Genomic DNA, 22427 nt, shown 5'->3' on the forward strand with positions numbered 1-22427 from the left:
AATGCTGGTGGGATAAAGGTGTGCAACACCACCACCACCACCACCACCACCACCACCACCACCACCACCACCACCTAGCGACTTTAATTTTCTTTTAAAGTACATTTATTTAAGAGTGGGAGTGGCATGATATGGTGCCTATGTGGAGGTCAGAAGACAATTTGCTGGATTCACTCCTGGGAATTGTACTCAGGTCAACAGTATTACCAGCAAGCACCTTTAATTCCTGTGCCCTCTTGGCAATCCTGGTTTTTTTCTTTTTTTGTTTTGTTTTGTTTTATTTTTTAAACTTAGAGATAAGGGCTTGCTAATTTGCCCAGGCTGGCTTTGAACTGTCCATCTGCTGCTTCAGCCTTCTGAGTAGCTAGTATTGCAAGCCTATCCCACCACACTGTGAAAATGTCAGTGTTTCTCTGTGTTTGATATTCTGAATATTTCTTCATTCATTTATTTAGTAAGAGGTTTTTGTATTTTGTTTTTGTTCTTTTTAGTTCGTCTATGCCAAGCCCTGTGTTGGGGTCCCACTGGTGACCAAGTTAGTCCATGCCCCAGCTTTTCTCGCTCTCACAAAGCAGCAGGTGTGGCAGCTCTGCCCCTGCTGTGACAACCCACGTAGGCCAGAGTTTTAGAAGCTCAGAGGCCTGGGTGGGCCCTGAGAGGTAGCCTGACACAGCCTGAGCAAGAAGGGCTGAGTGCAGGGGTTCTCAACCTATGTGTCACAACCATTCGAAACTGAGACACCAAGCGCTCAATAATAAAATGGCAGTCAGGAAGCAACACTAAAAATAGATTTATGGTTGCAGGGGCATCACCACACATGGAGGAACTTGTATTAAAGGGTCGCCGCATTGGGATAGTTGGGAACCATTGTCTTAGTGCAAGACAGATATATATCCAACCGGAAGCCTGGATTAGTAAAAATGTGCCCAGAGAAGGTTCTAGAGTAGGGCAGTATTCCTGGCCAAGGCAATGCAAGACATGCTTTGGCATGTGGTTCCTTTGACAAACTAAACTTTGTTCCTTGCACTTAGTGATAATGTTACATGCCAGGCATGTGATCCCAGCACTTGGAAGAGGGAGGCAGGAAGATTATCAGTTCTAGATCAGGCTTATAATAACAGTAAAATAACAACAGTAACACTAATATTAATAATTCTCTTCCTCCTCCCATCTCTGTGCTCCTGAGTCCCACACAATCAATGCCAGGAAGATGGCCCATAGATTCAAACCCAGGAGGTCTGGTCTGAGCAGCCACGAACCTAGACAGAGCTGATGAAGCTACATCTGTTCTCAGTGAAAACGTCTGTTGTGGGCCTAGAGTTTGACCTCTGCATGCTTTCAGAACAGGGACGTGGGGTTCTGTTGTCCGTTTGTTTTAAACAGCATTTGATGTGTGTGCCTGTACTCAACTGCATATGCACACTGCAGTCAAAGGTCACCTTGTAGGAGTCGCTTCTCTACTTCTGTCACGTGGGTCCCAGGGATTGAACTCGGGTTGTCAGGTTTAGTGACAAGTACCCTTACCCCCTGAGCCATCTTGCTGGCCCACAACAGTGGTTTGGTTTCTGCCATCTCAATCTCTCTTTCTGTACATTGCCTGAGCATTTAACAGGTTTTCACTGCATACTTGCTCTGTACTCAGCACTTGGGATAGTACAGACCAAGTAGCAATAACCTTGGAACTTGTCCTCAGGGGCCCCAGTCCAGGTGGGGGAAGGCAGAGGGTCAAGGTTAGGTAGGGAGGTACAGGAGACAACTGACTGTAACTCCAATTAGAAGGGCATCTAACATCTGGCCTCTTCGAGCACTGCACGCCTGTGGTACACAGACATACATGCAAGCAAAACTCTACACACACAATTAAAATAAATAAATATAAGAAAATTAAATAACGATAACAACAAAAACGATCCAGGCTGGGCTGGGCAGTGGTGGCACACACCTTTGATCCCAGCACACCGGAGGCAGAGCCAGGCGGATCCCTGTGAGTTCACGGTGAGCCTGGTCTACAGATCGAGTTCCAGGACAGGCTCCAAAGCTACAGAGAGAAACCCTGTCTCAAAAAAAAAAAAAAAAAAAAGAGCCAGGTTGAGTATGGGTATGGCATGGAACAACTGTAAACCCAGCAGTTGAGAGGTAGATGAAGGAGGACCAAGGTCATCTATGCAGACAGAGTTCTAGGGCTGTAGAGGTAATGCAGTGTGTAAAGGTGCTTACTACTAAGCCTGATGACCTGAGTTGAATCCTTGGCTCCCACATGGTAGGACATCCTCAAATTGTTCTCTGACTTCAACATGCATGTCATGGTACACATAAACTCAAAATAAATAAAGTAATATTTTAAAAATAACTAGGAAGTTCCTGGGCTACATGAGAGACACGGACTCAAAAGCAAAATGGTTTCATGGCTAAGAGCCCCTGTTGCGCTTGCAGAGGACCCAGGTTTGGTTCCCAGAACCCACATGTAGCTCACAACTGTCAGTAACTCTAACCTCATCTCTGTGAGTTCGAGGCCAGCCTGGTCTACAGAGCAAGTTCCAGGAAAGGCGCAAAGCTACACAGAGAAACCCTGTTTTTGGGTTTTTCAAAAAACCAAAAAAAAAAAAAAAAGGCAAAACTGGGGGCTGGAGAGATGGCTCAGCAGTTAAGAGCACTGGCTGCTCTTCCAGAGGACCCAGGTTCAATTCCCAGCATCCACATGGCAACTCAACCGTGTGTGTAACTCCAGTTCCAGGGCTTTTGACACCTTCACACAGACATACATGCAGGCAAAACACCAAAGCACCTAAAATATAAATAAATAAAGCAAAACAAGCTGGACAGCGGGAGTGGCGCACATCTTTAATCCCAGCACTTGGGAGGCAGAGGCAGGTAGATCTCTGAGTTTGAGGCTGAGGCCAGCCGGCTCTACAGAGCAAGTTTCAGAACAGCCAGGACTGTTACACAGAGAAACCCTGTCTAGAAAAAAAAAAAAAAAAGCAAAACCAAGATTCAGAGTCTTGCAGGCTCGCTGCTGAGAGTTTGCTACGGACTTGCCTTGCTTTGGACTCTTGAGATAAGGTAAGGAAAAAAAAACCTCCCATGTTATTTCTCAGAAGGTATTGGAGCCATTTTAGAAACACTGATAGCAAGCCAGACAAGATGGTGAATGCCTAAATCCTAGAAGACTGAAGCAGGAGGGTACAGAATCCAGGGCAGTCTAGGCTACATAGCAAAAGCCTGACTCAGAAAATAAACAAAAATGGCTGGGGATGACGTTCAGCAGTAGAGTGCTTTGACGAGCAGTAGCTAGGCTCTGTGTTCCCTCCCCAACACCACGAAAACGAAACAAAAGAGGGACTTTTCTGGCCCTGAGGGGCACACCTGTAACTCCAGGACCGAGGAGATGGAAGCAGGAGAATTATTGTGTAGCCAGCATTGTCTACACACGAGTCCAGCTGGGACTACACAAGACTGTCTCAAAACAACAAAACGAAATCTGAAAGTGAATCCCAGAGAACAGGAAGAAGGGCAACAGAGGCCAGACAGTGAAGGGCAAGCCAACCCTTCCCTCTGAGACCATGTCACAAAACAAATACAAATTTAAAAATCTTATGGGTAAATGGCTCAGTCCTATGGTGCTTGTCCAGAGTATTCCAGTATTCAATCCCCAAACCCAAAAAGTTTGAGTTTGTTCCCAGAGCTGCGAGGAGCGATGAAGAGTGAGCAGAAGGAGGCAGACAAATCTGAGAAAGGATGGAGCAGCCTGGGGTCCAGGTTTCACCAAACAAGCAGCAGACCCCTCAAGATTAAGCACGGGCTCCGCCTACAAAACGGGTTGGGGGTGGGGAGGCAAAGCGACTTCAGCTAAGGGGAGGGGCTGCGGTCGTCCAGGTAACGCAAGCCGCATCACGCTATTGGCTGATACTTAGTGCGTCATTCCCTCTCCCCGCCCCCCCGCTTAGGCCAAGCTTTCAGAACTCCGGGGGCGTGGCCTCCGCCCGCTGCCCAGCCTGCGAAACCGCAAGGGAGGGGAGAGTGGTGTCACCGGGCTTCGCTCCGCGGTGGGGTCTGGGCCTGGTGTAAGGGGCCTGCAGAGAGACAGGAGCAAGAAACACAGCTGGGTCCAAAGAAGCCGTTCTGACGGCATTGCCACCCTCCGCCCTGGAGATCCCTCCCCGCCCCCTAACCAGTCGCCAACCTAAACGGGACCGGCCCAGTAGGGGACGGAGCCTAGCGTCCGTGGCTCCTCCTAGCCAATGGCGCCCCACGGCGGGCAGGATTCCAACCAATCGTGGCTCGCGACTGGCCTCCGGGGAGGAGCCGAGTGGCCCCCCGGCTAGACCCAGAGGCCCGGGGAAAGTGAGCCGGACTCCTGCCCAGCACTGGCGGCACGCAGCGCTGCAGGCTTGCCGGAGGGAGTCGTGGCGACCGTGGCAGCCGAGGTGAGGAGTGGCCGCCTGTGTGGGTTTTTTTCCTGAAGTTGGAGGAGGACGGGGCGCGCCCCCGAGAGAGGCGGAAGCGGGGTCTGGACCCGAGTGGAGGGCGCAGATTGGTGTGACTGATGGGCTTCGGAGGGTGGAAGGCTAGAAACTGAATTCCAGCATCAGCACCGGAGGGGAGGCAGGGTTATTCAGGAGGAGTTCGAGTCTGGAGAACCGAGGGAAACGGAGAAGGAAGTTTTGGGGCACGAATCTGGAAGAATAAGACAGTTTGGGTCTCCCCGAATGGGCTGAGTTCGGAGTTCCACGGGTTTCTGGGCAAAGTGTGAGAGTTTTGAGGCTAGGATATGAAGCATTTAGAGGAACCCGGGAACTACAAGCACCCAGTCTTGGATTCCGAGACGCCGTCCTGAGAAGGGAATGCCGGGGGGAGTTCAGTGTCGGGGTCCCAGAGCCGGGTGGGGAGTTCGGAAAGTAAAGCTAGAGTCATTTGAAAGTCGAGCCGAATAGGGCAGATTTGGGACGAGGTCTCAGAATTGAGATCCATAGTCTTCCTCAGCCGGACTATGTACCCGAGAGTTATTTATCGTTTTTGAACGATGTGATGAGATGTGGTTCTCTGCAGTTTAGGGAAGAATCCAGAACTTCCTGGGTTGATTGGGACCCGGAGAAAGCAGTTTTCGGGCTGAAGTCGGGTGGGGGAGGGGCGCTCGGGGCGTGGAGCTCAGATTCGCCGCCCCGAAGGCAGCAGAAGGCGGGGCTCGGCCGGCGCTGGGCTGCTGGGCGTCCAGGTTCCCTTCCCCCACCAGCCAGGGCTCCAGTGAGCATGCTCTCAGGCGGGCCGAGTGTGTCCAGTCCCTCGGGCGTGCAGGGCCTTCTGGGGATTGTAGTTCGAAAGCGACAGCAGCGGCTCTGGGTCCACAGTTCCCAGAAGGCCCTGAGGACATATTGGGGTGTTTTTGGATCTGACCTGGAGATCCAGGGAAGGGCGGTGCCTATGAGAAACGGTGGTATGGTTGGACTGGTCGCTAGAGGGCACAGCTTGGTGTTGGTTCAGTTCTATCCAACTTTAAGTTGGAGTTGTGGAAAGGTTCCCTCTTGTGAGCACTCCTGGTCATGGTGTAGGAAGCTGGTATAGACAGAAATACCCTTGTAAAAAGAAGAATAACGCCGGGCGGTGGTGGCGCACGCCTTTAATGCCAGCACTCGGGAGGCAGAGCCAGGCAGATCTCTGTGAGTTCGAGGCCAGCCTGGGTTACCAAGTGAGTTCCAGGAAAGGCGCAAGGCTACACAGAGAAACCCTGTCTCGAAAAAAAAACCAAAAAAAAAAAAAAAAAAAAAGAAGAAGAAGAAGAATGCCGGGCGGTGGTGGCGCACTCGGGAGGCAGAGCCAGGCAGATTTCTGTGAGTTCGAGGCCAGCCTGGTCTACAGAGCAAGCTCCAGGACAGACACCAAAGCTACATAGGGAAACCCTGTCTCAAAAAACAAAAAACAAAAAAGAATATCACACACACACTTCTTAGCCGGGCGTGGTGTCGCTCACCTTTAGGCCCAGCATTTGGGAGAGAGTCAGTAGGATATGAGTTCGAAGCCACCCTGATCTACAGAGGGAGTTCCAGGGCTACACAGAGAAACCCTGTCTGAAAAGAGCCAAAACCCCCTAAGGGCCAGAGATATGACATCATGACTTGCCAAGATCACAGTTCATATGCAGAGTTCAAATGGGTTTTTGGTCCATTGCTCTGTACTCCACACCTGTCTGGCTTATGACTTGTTCGAAAATAATAATAGTAATAAAGTATTGTGAGAAAGCCAGGCGGTGGTGGTGGTGGTGGTGGTGGTGGTGGTGGTGGTGGTGGTGGTGGTGCACGCCTTTAATGCCAGCACTCGGGAGGCAGAGGCAGGAAGATCTCTGTGAGTTCGAGGCCAGCCTGGGCTACCAAGTGAGTTCCAGGATAGGTTCCAAAGCTACACAGAGAAACCCTGTCTCGAAAAACCAAAAAAAAAAAAAAAAAAAAAAAAAGGAACGCTTCACGAATTTGCGTGTCATCCTTGCACAGGGGCCATGCTAATCTTCTCTGTATCATTCCAATTTTAGTATATGTGCTGCCAAAGCGTGAGCACTCTCTTTCATTTTTAAGGTGCATTGGTGTTTTGCCTGCATGCATGTCTGTGTGATGGTGTCAGATCTTGGAGTTACAGGCAGTTTTGAGCCGCCATGTGGGTACTGGGAATTGAATCCCAGTACTCTGGAAGAGCAGTCAGTGCTTGTAACCACTGAGCCATCTCTCCAGCCCCGGATCTTATTCTCTTAATCATATCGCATGCATTTATTCACCCATTCTTAGCCTTGTAGGAGTCTGACTATATGCACTTTAAGTAGAGGTTCTGATAAAACAAACAAACCAAAAAGCCCTCCCATAACTAAACAGGCTTGCTTGAAAAAGTGGAATCCAAAGGTATCTGACTTACCGAGCAGTGGTGTCTTTTAATCCCAGCACTGGGCGGACTGGGTGGATCTCTGAATTTAAGGCTAGCCTGGTCTACAAAGCTACAGAGAGAAACCCTGTTTCAAACAACAAACAAGCAAACCGAAAAAGCAAAGGTATCTGATGTGACTCTTTTCTACAGGACATGGGAGGCTTAAAGAGGAAACATTCTGATGTGGAAGAGGAGGAGGAAGATGAGAAGTGGGACTGGAGTCCAGCTGGTCTTCGGAGCTACCAGCAAGCCCTGCTCCGAATCTCTCTGGACAAAGTCCAGCGCAGCCTGGGCCCCAGAGCACCCAGCCTCCGCCGGCATGTCCTTATCCACAACACACTCCAGCAGCTCCAGGCTGCCATTCGCCTAGCTCCAGCACCAGCCCTGCCCCCGGAGCCTCTCTTCCTGGGTGAAGAAGATTTCTCTCTGTCTACCACTATTGGCTCTATCCTCAGGGAGCTGGATACATCCATCGGTGAGATAGACTCGCCTCCGAATCCAGTGGCTTCCCCGAGTCTTCAGAATGAAATGATGCCTCAGGCTGATCCTGTGTTTTTAGAAGCTCTGAGCTCCCGGTACCTGGGAGACTCTGGCCTGGATGACTTCTTTCTGGACATTGACACATCTGCAGTGGAAAAGGACTCTGCACTTCCACCCCCGGAGCCTCCCCGAAGCCTCTTCTGTGCCCCAGGATCCTGGGAGTGGAATGAATTGGATCACATCATGGAAATCATCTTGGGATCCTAAGACTGATGGAGGTCCTTCCTGGCATCAGCCTCTGTGGGCTGGGTCCTTGGATGTGACTCTTGTATGTGTGTTTAACAGAGGCTCTAAACAGTGACTGTGGCCTCCTTTCCTCCTATGTCAGGATTCCACAAACTGCCCTGCATGTGTGCGTGTCTGGTTACCCCAGCCTTCCGTGAAGGTGCGTCTGTCTTCCTGAATTAATTTATCTCTTCCAAATGCCTTAACGAGACTCTGTTTCAGGGAGTCTGATTTCTCACTTACACACTTTTTCTGCCTCCAGTTCCCACTGCCCTTGTGACCCCTAGGGCCTCAGGGAACATAAAACTGGACCTGTCAAACGGGGATGGGTGGGCTGCCTCTCCAGGGAGTGGGAGGGGCTGGTCTCCTCCTGGCAGGCTGAACCCCGCTTCCTTGGCAGGACCCCAGTCCCAGAAGCCTCCTGATTCATAACCAGGCCGGACCATGTGCAATAGGGATGGAAAGCTACCAGTTCCATGCTATGCTATTTAAAAGAAAAAGAAGGCAGGGTTTGTAGTGGCTGTTTTTTATTATTATTTTTTTTTGAGTGTTTCTTTTTTGTAATAAAAGTATTTTGGAAAGATTTGAATTGTCTTAAATTTGTAAACTTACCTGGGGTGATGGGAAGAGCCTGTTAAGTTCCCTGGACACTTAACATCCTTTCCTTAACAAAGGTAGGTCAAGTGTAACACTGTATAAAACAGTTACTGGCTTGCTTAAGGGTATTGTCAGAACTGCTTTATGCAAACTGAATCCTTTAATCCTCAGGATTAGAAAGAAACAGATACTGTGTCACATTTTACATTTGCATAGGAAAAACTTCAAGTTTAGGGGCCTGGAGTGTAGCTGAATGATTGAACTCCTGCTTTGTGTATGTATGTATGTGTGTGGCCCTGGGCTTGACCCCTGTCCCTTTGCAAAAGAGACAGTTTGTTTGAAGCCGTCTCACTGTGTAGTCCAGGCTTTCCTTCACCACGATCCAGCTGCCTCTGCCTCCCAGGGGCTCAGCTTAAAGATGTGCATAGACACCTTGCTAAAATAGCATTTTGAAGCCTGAAGTTTAGAGGTGTAGAGAAAAGGGCCTACAGGGGTAAGACTCAAATTTTGCTAGGCTCTGGAGCTATGTTTTCTGTTTGAGTGCTAGCTAGGGAGCCAGCCTAGGACATGGCGGGCAAGCACATTAAGCACATTACTGTTGAGCCATCCCCTGCCAACCGAGTTTTAGGCAAGTACCCTTCAGGTGAGCCATCCTCTCTGGTAGAGCCTAAGCAGGTTTGCGGCTGCTGGATTGCAGCCTCCCTGAGAGCCCTGTTTACCTCGGTGTTTATAATCCTTCCAGTGGACTGAAACTCATCATACGGGTGTGGGTGTGCATGTGGAGGAGCGTGTGTCACAGGCTAGGGCCTCACAACTGAAAAATCAACCTTTTGTTATGGAATGTGCTGCTGAGGCCCTACAGGGAAACAGGATGCCAAAGAGAGCCCACCACCCCCCACCACCACCACCCACTCCCCAACACAGATCTCTAGGATGCTATTCTTTTTTTTGTTGTTTTTTTTTGTTTGTTTGTTTGTTTTTCGAGACAGGGTTTCTCTGTGTAGCTTTGCGCCTTTCCTGGAACTCACTTGGTAGCCCAGGCTGGCCTCGAACTCACAGAGATCCGCCTGGCTCTGCCTCCCAAGTGCTGGGATTAAAGGCGTGCGCCACCACCGCCCGGCTTTAGGATGCTATTCTTGAAAGCCACAAGTTTGGGTTCAGGAATTCACTTCTGGTTTGAGAGATGAAAACCAGGAGAGTGAGGGTAGAGAAGCGGCAGGCCAGGAAGCAGTGTCCCATGTCACTACCCTGCCCATGCCCGAGTGAGCATGCCCTGCATTAGGGACTTTTCTGGAAGGGTTGCATGGCAAAGATGGGGATTTTTCTTTGTGGTTTCTTGGCTTTCCAACAGATACCTCATTTGGGTGAGGTGGGGGCGGGGCCTTGTAGCTAAGAAAGTGAACACGTTATCTGAAAATAGGGCCAATCCGAAAAGGGATGAGGAGACTGTGGGGAAGTGTCTCCAAAAAGTTCATATCCCAAGATGGCTGCCATGCTAGGTGTGATGGTGTCCACCTTTAACTCCAACACCTGAGTGTCAGAAGTGGGAAGATCAGCAACATATGAAATTTAATGAAAGCCTGGGCTACATTTGAACCTATCTTTTTTTGTTGTTGTTGTTGTTTTGAGACAGGGTTTCTCAGTGTAGCTTTGCACCTTTCCTGGAACTCACTCTGTAGCCCAGGCTGGCCTCAAACTCACAGAGATCTTCCTGGCTCTGCCTCCCGAGTGCTAGGATTAAAGGCGTGCGCCACCACCGCCCAGCTGAACCTATCTTTAAAAATAAGAGTCAGCCAGGCATGGTGGCCCATGCCTTTAATCCTAACACTTGGAAGACAGAGCAGGTAGGTCTCTCAGTTCAAATCCAGCCAGTGCTGAGACAAGACTCTAGAGACCTGTCATAAAAATAACAATAAAAGTAGAAGAGGGTGCTGGGAAATGGTTTTGTGGGTAAAGTGCTTGTCAAGTAGGATTGAGGACCTAAGTTGGGACTCCCAGAACCCACATAAAGGTCTTATGGGATTGCTAGGTGTTAATAGGGTATGCCTTTAATCCTAGCAGTCGGGAGGCAGATGCAGATGAATTTCTGAGTTCGAGGTCAGCCTAGTCTACAGAGCGAGTTCCAGGACAGCCAGGGCTACCCAGAGAAACCCTGTCTCGAAAACCAAAAACAAACAAAACAAAACAAAAAGATTGTATGCAGTACCACAAATGTGGGGTTCAGGCCAATCCCCCAAGAATGTTGGCCAGCTAGCCTGCCATATGTGCTGGTGAACAAGAGACTCTATCTCTGAGTGGAAGGTGGCAACTACCTCAGGTTGTCCTCAAACAGAAACAAAAAGAATGCTAATTAAATCACATCTTTCTCTTCCTTGAAACTTCCACCAGCTTCTACTCCCACTGGGAATAAAAGTGAGCAAGTGAGCATCTGGGGGCTGGAGAGATGGCTCAGCGGTTAAGAGCACTGGCTGCTCTTCCAGAGGTCCTGAGTTCAATTCCCAGCACCCACATGGTGGCTCACAACCATTAATGAGATCTGGCACCCTCTTTTTGTATAAATAATAAATAAATAAATCTCTTAAAAAAAAAAAAAAAGGTGAGGGTCCTCTAGAAGAGCAGTCCTGTTCTTAAGTTCTTAACCACAGCCCCTGTATGATGTGTGACTTTCTTTCCTTTTTTTTTTTTTTTTTTTTTTTTTTTTTTGGTGAGATGGGGTCTTTCTATGTAGCCTTGGAACTTACTATGTTGGCCAAGCTGGCCTCGAACTCACAGAGATCAGTCTGCTTCTGCCTCCCAAGTGCTGGGATTAAAGGTGTGCTCCACCATGCTAAGTTGTTTGACTTTCTTAATAGCACCTGTGCAAACCCAGGTTATTTATTACCTGTTCATGGTTAGCCTCCAACTCTATCAGAAACTCTCAGAGGTGGGACTTTGCCCAGTAGTGCTCCCCCTGCCCAGTTGTTGGGCTGGGAAGATGGCTCAGTAGATAGAGCACTTGTCACAAAAGCAGAAGGCCCTGAGCTTGGATCCCCAGAATCCCAGCATTCAGAAGACAGAGGTGGGGGATCCTCAGAGCAAGCTGGCTAGCCAGATTAGAGTCAGTAAGCTCCGGGTTTAGTGAAAGGCCCTGAAGCGGAGAGTGATGGAGAAAGACATCCAGTGTTGGCTTCCGGCTGCCACATGCATGTGGACACACATGTTTATATCCACACACACATGAATATGAACGCAACAAGCACACACAAAAGAAAGATTATTAACGTGCAAAATGAACTCCAGGCCTGGCAATGGACACAACTCCCTGCCCGACTCTCTAGACATACACCCTTACTCCTGCGATCACAGCACCTCCTCGGTACCTCCAGATCTGAATGGTCGGAGCTGGGGTGAAGGTGCATGCCTTGAGTCAAGCATACAGGGGCTGAGGCAGGAAGACCATGAGTTCTAGAAAGGAAGTCATGTGATTGGGGGCGTGAGGGGCAGTAATACTGTTTAGATGAAATGACCAAAGATGGGCTCATGGACAGGGTGACATTTGGATGAAGTCCTACAGGAGGTGAGGGATAAAGTCATGCTGGAGAAACTACCCATGCAAAAGGCCCTGAAGTCAGAGCATGCGCAGAACGTTTGTCCAGCAGTGAAGCCCCTTAGTATGACTGCAGCAGCATGGAGCAAGGGGTTGATCACCAGAAGAGTTGAGACAAGGGTGAGGGCCAGCATGTAGGGTCTAATGACTGTCCAACTGGGAGGAGTTTAGCCTCTCTCCTGCAGAGAGGGAGGCCACTGGGAGAGTGTTCGGCTGAGGGGATGAGGTCTGACTCACCTTTTCCTTCGAAGTCTTTTACTTCCCTAAAGCAAGTGAGAGGAGCTGGGCGTGGAGGCACAAACCCTGTCATCCCCGCACTTGGGAGGTAGGGTAGGAGAATGACCACTTGTAGGTAAGTCTAGGTTACTGAGAGAGAACGTGTTCAGAAAGAAACAGATGAGGAGGAGGAAGAGGGAAAGAAGGATGAAGAGGAGGTGGAGGAATAACCCAGGAGCTTGACAGCAGCGACCAGCCAATCTAAGAAGTACCCCCCTCATTTCCAGGTGAACCTAGGGAGGTTCAGGGCGGCCAAGCTCCTTCCCTAATTAAGAACTGGCCCCAGAAGTGGAAAGGCTGGCCCTACAGAGGGACCAACCCGAGAGGCCAGAGTCCACCTTCCCCAACCCGCCCGCCTCAGCTGGACTTTGGTGGGGGATGGGCCCCGGAGGGCCTGGGCGTGGCGCGGTGGCTGCGTCCCACCCACCTGCCCACCCTCCGAACCGGGCTGGCCAGCGGGCAGGAGACCTGGGAGGCAGCAGCAGAGGCCGGCAGCCGGCCTGGCGCCTCCTCCCTCCCCAGGGGCCGGGTGGGGCGGCTGGCTAGGGGCGGGACGCTCCCCCGGACCATCCTTCTTTCCTCCCTCCCTTCCTCTTTCCTTCCCTCCCTCCCTCCCTCCCTCCCTCCCCAGCTGGCGAGGTTCCCCCCCCTTTCCTTGCCTGCCAGGCCTGGTGGCTTAGCCTCTGGTTTCATTTCTCAAGGCCCAGTCTCTCTCTCCCTTCCCCCAATCGTTGAATTCCTAACTCCTTCTCCACTTTCTGGTCCCTGCTCCAATGTCACCTCCTAGGGAAGGCTCCCTCGGACCGCCCTGGCTGCAGGCACCTCTCCCTGGGTCTCTCTGTCATCCCGCCGTGTTCAGTTCAAGAGGCAGAAATTCTTTTAACTTCCTTTCTTTCTCCTTTCGTCATCTTCAAGGGTCTCGTCTTATTTTGTTGAATGTGGACAAAGGTCTAAACTTCTAGCGACTTCTCTTACGTCCTCTCTGGGCGTTTCCAAGCCAGTTCAACTGGCTTACCTGCCTGACAAACAGCACCTCGGGGTCTCTGCGCTGGCTCTAGCCTGCTCTGTCAACTCTGGCTTCACCTTTCTTCCCCTCTCTCTCTGCTGTCGAGTTTCTGCCAAGTGGCACCTCTTAGTCTCCCACTGGAGGGTCAGGGCTTCAGGAATATTCTCAACAGTTTTAGGCCAGCCTGGGCTACGTGAGACCCTGTCTCAGGCCAACTATCAAATATCATCACTGAGACATCCCCGTAACCTCACTCCAAGTTTCACAGCTTTTGTTTTATTTTTTCTTGTACATTTATTTATTTACCTGGGCTCTGGAAAGCTTGAAATCGCTGTGTAGCTGAAGCTAGCCTTGAACTCCTGAACCTCCAGCTCCACAGTGCTAGAACTGCTGGCGTGTATCACCACACCTGTCTTTATTTTAGTTTCCTCTTTTCTTTCTTTTTTTTAGTGTGTGTGTGTGTGTGTGTGTGTGTGTACACACTACAGCACCCGTGTGGAGGTCAGAGGAGAAATTGAGGAAGTCAGTTCTTTCTTTCCTCCATGAGAATTCTGGAGACCAAACTTAGGAAGTAGTGTTTGGCAGCAAGCTCCTTTACCCACTGGGCCAGATGGCCAGCCCTATCTTGGTTTTGGTTTTGTTTTGTTTTTTTGAGACAGGGTTTCTCTGTGTAGCCCTGGCTGTCCTGGAACTCCCTCTGTAGACCAGGCTGGCCTTTAACTCACAGAGACCCACCTGCCTCTGCCTCCCAGTGCTGGGTTAAAGGTGTGTGCCACCACCGCCCAGCTTGTTTTGTTTTTGTTTATTTGTTTTGTTTTTTGAGACAAGAGTCTAGCCCCAGGCTCATTTTAAACTGTGCATCCTTCTGCCTCTGCTTCCTGGGCAGTAGGATTCCAGTAGTCAACCTGGCTAGGTTTCTTTTTTGTCTTTGCCCTCTCCCCTGACCCAGGAAATAGAAAGCCGTGTCACGTGCAGGATTGTTATGCTTGTATATAGCCCATCCATAATAGATACTCAATTGATGTAGGTTAAGCAGAGCCAGGAGGATCTCTGTGAGTTCGAGGCCAGCCTGGACTACCAAGTGAGTTCCAGGAAAGGCACAAAGCTACACAGAGAAACCCTGTCTCGAGAAACCAAAAAAAAAAAAAAACAAACAAACAAACAAACAAACCAAAAGACAAAAACGGCTCTGTGAGCTGTTTGGTGTGTGGTCTACAGTGAGCCTCTTGAGCCATTAGCAGGCTCTAGACTACTTCTTTTTTTTTTTTTTTGACACATTTGTGTTATAAAGCACAAGCTGATCTCTTGCCTTTGTGTTCTGCATGCAGGGAGGATAGCGGTGTGCCACCACACCCAGCTCTTTCTGAACCTCCTTTTGGCCAGGCCATAACAATAGATTGTGTAGAGAGAATTGTGTGTGTTCACCTAATAGACCTTTTGACCTTAACCCAAAGGCTGACAAGCAACTACTATTCTTTCTCTCTGGTTTTTTTGTTTTGTTTTTCGAGACAGGGTTTCTCTGTGTAGCTTTGCACCTTTCCTGGAGCTCGCTCTTTAGACCAGGCTGGCCTCGAACTCACAGAGATCCGCCTGCCTCTGCCTCCGGAGTACTGGGATTAAAAGCGTGTGCCACCACTGCCTGGCTCTCTGGTTTTTTGAGACAAGAGTTCTCTGTGTAGCCCTGGCTGTCCTGGAACTCACTCTGTAGACCAGGCTGGCCTTGAATTTAGCGAATCTACCTGCCTCTGCCTCCCAAGTGTTGGGATTAAAGGTGTGGGTCACCACACCCAGTTTAGTTTTTTTTCCACGGTAATGCTTGAATCTTTATTGATTACAGGATAGCTTTTTTTAAAAAGTTTTATTTTGTTTTATGTATATGGGTGTTTTGCCTGCATGTGTGTCTGTATACCACATATTTGCCTGGTATCCAAAGAAGCCAGAAAGGGGCATCTGACTCCCTAGAACTGGAGTTACAGAGAAGCACTGGACTAACACGCGGGTGCTGGGAATCGAACCCTGGTCCTCTGGAAGAACAGCCAGTGCTCTCAGCCTCTAAGCCACCTCTCCAGCTCCTCAGACTAGCTCTGCCAAAGAATTTGTATGAATACGTGTGTGTGTGTGTGAGTGAGTGTGTGTGTGTGAGTGTGTGTGTGTGTGTGTGTGAGTGTGTGAGTGTGTGTGTGTGCAGAAGTCAGAAGACAGCTTGAGTCTGTTTATTCTTTCTACCAGGTGGGACCTGGGGTAGAACTCAGCTTATCACTCAGCAGCACAGGTGGCTTTCCCCTCCGAGCCATCTCGCCAACCCAACATCCTACTCTTTGTATTTATTTGTATTTACGTGTGTGTGTGCCTGCTTTTCTGCATATGTATTCTGTGTATGCAGGTGCCTGAGAAGGCCAAGAGAGGGTGTTGGTCTCTTGGGGCTACAGTTACAGGTAGCAGTAAGTTGCCATGTGGGTGCTGGGAACTGAACCTGGTCCTCTACAAGATCAAATGCTTTTAACCACTGAGTTCTTTCTCTTTTCTGTCCCTAACATTCTACTTTTAGTCGATCATCAGGCTTTTTTTTTTTTTTTTTTTTTTTTTGGTTTTTCGAGACAGGGTTTCTCTGTGTAGCTTTGTGCCTTTCCTGGAACTCACTTGGTAGCCCAAGCTGGCCTCGAACTCACAGAGATCCGCCTGGCTCTGCCTCCCGAGTGCTGGGATTAAAGGCGTGCGCCACCACCGCCCGGCTTTTTTTTTTTTTTTTTTTTTTTTTACTTTGCAGCGCTGTCCTCAAACACAGGTGGACTGCTAAGCCAGTAAGCAAGCACTCTTTCACAGAACTGCACCTCCCCAGACATCTTTAAGACTAGCTAGAGGCCAGCTGTGGCGCACGCCTCTAATCCCAGCACTCCAAGGTAGAGGCAGGTGGATCTCTGTGAGTTTGCAGCCAGCCCAGTCTACAAAGAGAGTCCCAGGATAGCCAGGGCTACCCAGAGAAATCCTGTCTCAAAAGACCAAAAACAAAAAACAAACAGACAGACTATTAGTTGGATCTGGAATGCAGGAGCCCATAATTCCTGTTACTTGAGAGGATGAGATTGCTCTGTTTTCCAGGCTAACCTGGGCAACTTAGTGAAACTGTCTCAAAAAACAAAACAATAAAAAAATTTCGCCTTTTCTTTCTTTTTTTTTTTTTTTTTTTTTTTGGTTTTTCGAGACAGGGTTTCTCTGTGTAGCTTTGCGCCTTTCCTGGATCTCGCGCTGTAGACCAGGCTGGCCTCGAACTCACAGAGATCCGCCTGCCTCTGCCTCCCGAGTGCTGGGATTAAAGGCGTGCGCCACCACCGCCCGGCTCGCCTTTTCTTTTTTGAGACAGGATCTCACTCTGAAATCCAGGCTGTCCTGGAAATCACTATGTAGACCAATCTGGCCTCAAACTCAAAGCAATCCCCCGGCTTCAGTCTTCCCATGCTGGGAATATGGGTGTGAACAACCACGCCCCCCAGGAAACTGAGATTTTGAGGGATTTAAACTGTTGCCCAAAGTCACACAGCTACTCCGGAACTGATGTCCAGGATGTGACCCTAATGTCATTCCATCCCCACCTTACTCCGGTCTTTAATTATAGCGGAGTCCGGCTGTAGTTGATTTCTGGTATAATGCTCCTACTGAGACAACGCTCTTAATTTGTAACTCTCAGGAAGGTCGATGTAACAAACGGTTCCCCTCTCCCAGAAGTCATACATTTTTCCACGATCACACATGAGGTGACCGGCCTGTACCTTCAAACGTCCAAAGCCCCTACCTGTCACCGCCCCATAGGGGAAATCGCTACTGGTCTACCCTTTTGCTCCGGTAGCGCGCCCGGGCATGCGCCTTAAAGACAGCCTCCCCTCCTTTTTGGAACTGGCCCCGCTCAGGCTCCGCCCAGCACCGCCACCGAGAGCCGATCCCTGAGCTGGAGGGCGGGGCCGCCACGCGAGTGGGCGGGAACTAGGGATTGTGGAGTGGCTGGAGTCGTGCGCCCGAGTCAGAACAGCGTCCACCGTCCCAGGTGTCGGTTGCCGGAGCCCAGCGAGCAAGCGATGCTGCTGCTGCCGCTTCCTGATTGGCTGAGTGTGGCTCTCTCTTTGTTCTGATTGGTCGCGAGTGTTCGGGTATGTAAATGAAGGGGCCTGGTAGGGAGAAAGAGGGTACCGGCGGCCGGGTTCTTTAGCGCGTTCGATCCCCCGGTTAGGTAGATGCTCACCCGGGCTGTCCGGGATCGAGGCGCTCGGGGCCTGTATGTACGTGACGCCCGTCCGGGCCGGGCTGAGTGAATCACGCCGGAGCCCGAGAAGGGGGCGGAGGCGCCGGCTCCCTGGCTCCGGCTGCGTGACTCACCCGCCCCCGCCGCCGCCGCCGCCGCTCCGGGAGGAGCCGCCTCCGCTGCCTTCCGGAAGCGAGGGGAGGCCCTGAGAGCTGAGCGGCCCGCGGGGGTCGCAGCTCGCAAGGGCCGGGGAGGCATGGGCGAGACGCTGAGGAGTGGAGAGGATCCCCGGGTCTGAGTGGCCGGAGTCCCCGGGGAACCCAGGCCGCGGTACCGCTAGGGGGCGCCTGGACTCGGGGGGGCGGAGTCAGGGTGGGGGCTGAATTCCTGCGGTTGCCTGCTCCCGGGTCTTCAGCGAAAAGTGTAAAGACTCGATTTTTAGTGTTATGCCAGGTCTAGGCAGCGTCCCCAGGACTGAGCCCCTACAGCCTTTGTGCCCCCGGTAGGTTAGACTAGGGATCCCAAACTCTAGGCTTCTCACCATGAAGAAAGTATCGATTTTCAAACTTCTGTCAATGACTGACTCCCGCTGCCCTTCGGCTCTCTCTCCCCAATAAGTTCAGGATCCACCACTTCCTTGCATGACTATTAACAGCTTAGGCTCTAAACTCAAGCGGTCAGCATCCCAGCGAGTGCAGCAGCCTGCGAAGGCAGTTCAAGCCCACTTCTATCCCCAAACCTTCACCCCACCACCACTCCTCCCCAAGGCAGCAGCTAACATCACCACTCATCCCCCTGCCTAGATCCTCCCTCCATGACTCTGCCCTGTCACTCTGAAAATCCAAACCTCCTACTTCTGCCCGCGCCTCCTGCCTGCTCCCCACCCCCACTGGGACTCCTACCGTGACACTCTGTGCGCTTGCTTCTTGTGTGGTGGTTTTTTTTTTTTTTCTTTCTTTCTTTTTTTTTCTTCTTCCCCAGTTAAGGTTTGCCTCTCTCGGTCTCAGTTGGCTCTTCCGGGAATGCCTGGCCCTGGTTTCCATAGCCTACACTGCATAAATCAGAGCTCAGCTCCAATGTATCTTTCCAAAAACTGCCCTGACTACCTCCAGGATGGCACCTTCCTACCATTATCAGTACATTTCCTGTATTTGATTATTTAGTGTTTGATGCAAAGCAGATACTCTGTATTGAACTGTATAAGAAGGCTACATTTACAATCAAGAGGCAGCACATACCTGTAATCCTAACCCTTGGGAGACTGCGGCAGGAGGATTGCCTGGAATAGCCAACCAGCCTGGGCTACAGTGTGAGGCCCTGTCTCAAAAGAGCAAAAACCAGCTTGAAAAATAAGAAGAAAAAATGAAACAAAATGAAAAGAGCAAAACCAAAAAGTACTTGCAAATAAATACTAACTATTGGTGGTTAGGAGCTTGCTGTTCCTACAGAGGACCTAAGTTAGGTTCCCAGCACGAATATCGGATGGCTCACAATTACTGTAACTCCAGCTCCAGGGACCCCAATAGCTGGCTTCTTTGGGCATCTGCACTCTCGTGTGTGTGTGTGTGTGTGTGTGTGTGTGTGTGTGTGTGTGTGTGTGTGTACACATGAACAGAAAATTTAAAATAAAAGTAAAACTTGAAAGTGCTAATGACTATGTTGCAGGGGCTGTTTGTTCTTTTAATCTACTCTGTACAGCAACTTACAATGTATCTTAGAAGTTCACTGAGGGGGCTCGGTTGGTAGAATGTTTGCTTTACATGCAGGAAGCCCTAGGTTCCATCCCAGCATTCAGTATACCAGGTCTGGTGGCACACACCTGTAATCCCAGCACCGGGGAGGTGGGGAAGGGAAGATCGATCATAAGTTGGCTCTGTAGCAAGGTCGAGGCCGTGTTTGCTTAGAAACCCTAGACTGGGAGGTTAGTTGACCTGTCAGGCCCACGCTGACAGCAGTTGTCAGAGCTGGGCGTGTTCTGAATATTGGCTTTCCATAACCGAATGGTTCCTTCCTCTGCAGACGATGCTGAGCAAGGGTTTGAAGCGCAAACGGGAGGAGGAGGAGGAGGAGGAGAAGGAAGCTCTCTCAGTGGACTCCTGGTGGTTGGATCAAAGCCACCCAGCAGTGGCACAGGCCCCTCCAGCCGTAGCTTCCAGTTCTCTGTTTGACCTCTCCGTGCTCAAGCTTCATCATAGCCTGCGGCAGAGTGAGCCCGACCTCCGGCACCTGGTGCTGGTGGTGAACACGCTGCGGCGCATCCAGGCATCCATGGAACCTACAACTGCCCTCCCGCCTGTGCCCATGCCACCCACAGCCCCCTCTGTGACAGACAGCCTTCTGGCTAGCTCGGACGCTGGCCTCTCAGCCTCCATGGCCAGCCTCCTGGAAGATCTCAACCACATTGAGGACCTGAACCAGGTCCCCCAACCCCAAGCAGATGAGGGGCCTCCAGGCCGCTCCGTTGGGGGTGTCCCACCTAACCTGGGTGCCTTGGACTTGCTAGGCCCAGCCACTGGCTGTCTGCTGGACGATGGACTGGAGGGCTTATTTGAGGACATTGATACCTCCATGTATGACAGTGAACTTTGGGTACCAGCCTCTGAGGGGCTCAAACCTGGCCCTGAGAATGGTCCGGCCAAGGAGGAAACTCCAGAGTTGGACGAGGCTGAACTGGACTACCTCATGGACGTATTAGTAGGCACACAGGCACTAGAACGGCCACCGGGGCCTGGGCGCTGACCCCTAGACCTAGGGATGGTTGGCTGGCGTCTGAGTTGAGCCTGATGGTTAGACCATTCCACCTTGGCATGACACAGGAGGACCGGGGTCACCTTGGAGAGACAGTACTGAGTTCTGGGCAACTTCACATCCATCCACGTGGTGAAATGACACCTGGTGACTGCAATGTGTTTGGGCCAGGCTGGGGCTTGGACTGATCCCCTGGGACAATAGTCTGGGCTATCCCATCCCATTATCCCCAGTGTGGGAAGAGACCTCATAATTTTTGAAATTAAAAACAGCTTTGGGAAATATTAAGTGCGTGTGCTTTTTTGCATCTGTGCCAATCAAGGAAGAAATAACATCAAACTCATAATCCCGTGACACCTCCACAGTTATAGGGGACTAAAATTCACGTCCGGCATGAAATATCTTTGAGCAAAGGGCAGGAACTTTCAGGAGGTCTCCCAAAATAAAGTCACTAAGCTTAGTGGAGAGAAGGCAGGACGTTCAGGGGCAGGCAGCTGGCTTTCCTTCTAGAAGCAATCCTGGCCCGGGCAAGCCAGGGCCACCTGCCTGCCTGAGCGCAGTGCTGGGCCTGGCCGGAGCCGTGTGTCTGCGGCCGCCCCCGCGGTCCAGCTGCATTCCTGGCCCGGCTGGGAGGGGCCGCACACTCACAGCGCTGGCACGGGACCCGGGCTGCGTCCTTCCTGGCGGCCGTGGGGGCAGGGCAGGGCAGGGCAGGGCCCGGGGAGCGGAAGGATGGTGGGGAGGGCAGGGAGGGAGGAGCCGGGGGCCGGACTGCCACCGAAAGGGCAGGATGGGTCCTGGATCCGGGGACAGTGACACGGGAGGGAGGGAGGGCCACTCCTGCCTCCCCGGGGGCCGGAAGCTCCAAGACTGAGGCTTGGGTGGAGCTGGAGAGGCGGGAGCTGCATGCAGCCCCAGGGGCCGGGAAGGGGCGGGCGGAGCTTGGCTTCCTGGAGGAGCGGAGGAAGCTGTGCCCATTTCTGGAAGTGGCTGAGGCGGGCCACCAAGAGAAGCGGATGGGACATGGCTGCAGGGAACTGCTGCCAGGTTAAGGATCGTCTAAGCCCGCGAACCCAAATCCTGGAGACTCCCATGCCTAGACCACAGGACATCGACGGCCAGGGGCCGAGACCTTGGGCGCTTAGGCTGAGCTCTGCTGCTCCCCCTTGTGCCTGGTTTGGAGATCTACAATGGAACAGTCTGGTGTGGGTCTCCCGGTTTTTTTTGTTTGTTTTAGACGAGGCTCAAGTAGCCTCGATGGCCTCTAGCTCACTTTGTAACGGAGGCTAGCCTTGAACTCTTGATCCTTCTGCCTTTACCTCCTTACATGCTGGGATTACAGGAATGTGCAACTGTAGTGTTTGAGATAGGTTTTCACTATGTATACCAGCGGGGTGGCCTTAAACTTACCATGTAGCCCATGCTGGCTTATTCATTCATTCGTTTGTTTGTTTGTTTATTATGTTTTTGAGACAGGGTCTATGTATTCCTGTCTGTCTTGAAACCTTCTATGTATACCAGGATGGCCTTGAACTCACAGGGATCCACCTGCCTCTATCTCCTGAGTGTTGAGTTTAAAGGCATGTACCACCAGGCCTGGCTGTTTTTTTGAGACAGGGTCCTTAATATAGTCTACACAGACCTTGAACTCATCAGTCCCCTTCCTCAGCCTCCAGGCTTAAACGTACCTTTTACACAGGGCTGGGTACACAATAGGTGTTAACAACTACTGAAATACAGAGGGAGGAGACGGTGGCTGGGGACAGTTTGTAGTGGTGGCGAATGCCTATGGAGGGGAGCTGCCCTGGGGGTGTCATGGCCTGAATACACAATGGCTGTGTGAAAAGGAGTCACAGTGCCAGCCAGGGCCAGCACTTTGCTTGGAATGCAGTGGGCCCTGGAATCTGCTGGCTGAGGAGGCGTGTCCTTCTGGAGTAGAACCTGAGCATCAGCTGTACTGTAGAGTCTATAGAGAGATCCCGAGGTCATTTGTGAGGAGAAAGGGACAGGACCCCAAATACAAACTCATCATAAAGGCTCCAGTGTGATGGTACAGAGGATTTGCCTTTTGTAAGGAACTCGAGCTCTTTCCGGAAGGCACTTGACCTTCATCTGCCAGAGATGTAAATGCATGGTACCTGGGACATGCCCCTTAAAAATGGAACAGATGCACAGCATGCAGCCTGTACAACTAAGAGGCCCTGGGGACAAGGAGCATCAGCCCAGGGACAATGAAATGATGTTCACAGATACTGTTGAAGTGTCAAGCTTCAAGCCAAGCATGGGAAAGAAAAGGGGTGCTCAAAAGCTGG

General features: G+C 51.1%; 2 protein-coding genes and 1 non-coding gene across 4 annotated transcripts; 2 read left to right on the top strand and 1 right to left on the bottom strand.

Annotated features, from left to right (window-relative positions):
* The first annotated feature begins 4311 nt into the window (after positions 1 to 4311).
* Sertad1 (SERTA domain containing 1) lies at positions 4312 to 20403 on the top strand. Of its 2 annotated transcripts, none has more exons than XM_052713001.1 (2): positions 4312 to 4424; positions 19387 to 20403. In XM_052713001.1, exon 2 carries the CDS (start codon positions 19390 to 19392, stop codon positions 20104 to 20106), a length of 717 nt encoding a protein of 238 aa, XP_052568961.1. In that variant the 5' UTR covers positions 4312 to 4424; positions 19387 to 19389; the 3' UTR covers positions 20107 to 20403. The 2 variants fall into 2 exon arrangements, with proteins under 2 accessions (XP_052568961.1, XP_052568960.1); XM_052713000.1 differs by lacking the exon at positions 4312 to 4424 and adding an exon at positions 17087 to 17275.
* Positions 4314 to 8251, top strand: Sertad3 (SERTA domain containing 3). Its single transcript, XM_052713002.1, has 2 exons — positions 4314 to 4424; positions 7054 to 8251. The coding sequence occupies exon 2, from the start codon at positions 7057 to 7059 to the stop codon at positions 7648 to 7650; it is 594 nt and encodes a 197-aa protein (XP_052568962.1). The 5' UTR covers positions 4314 to 4424; positions 7054 to 7056; the 3' UTR covers positions 7651 to 8251.
* On the bottom strand, positions 6438 to 6546 carry LOC128095709 (U6 spliceosomal RNA). The gene has a single exon (XR_008213321.1). It is a non-coding gene; the product is annotated as a U6 spliceosomal RNA (small nuclear RNA).
* Positions 20404 to 22427: the final 2024 nt, after the last annotated feature.

Source organism: Peromyscus californicus, unplaced genomic scaffold (assembly GCF_007827085.1).
Source record: "Peromyscus californicus insignis strain IS unplaced genomic scaffold, ASM782708v3 Scaffold_4__1_contigs__length_199733344, whole genome shotgun sequence".
In the NCBI taxonomy this organism is placed as follows: Eukaryota; Metazoa; Chordata; class Mammalia; order Rodentia; family Cricetidae; genus Peromyscus; species Peromyscus californicus.

Coding starts and splice junctions, on each gene's coding strand:
- Sertad3 (XM_052713002.1), top strand. CDS start 7,057: ATGGGAGGCTTAAAGAGGAAACATTCTGATGTGGAAGAGGAGGAGGAA.
- Sertad1 (XM_052713001.1), top strand. CDS start 19,390: ATGCTGAGCAAGGGTTTGAAGCGCAAACGGGAGGAGGAGGAGGAGGAG.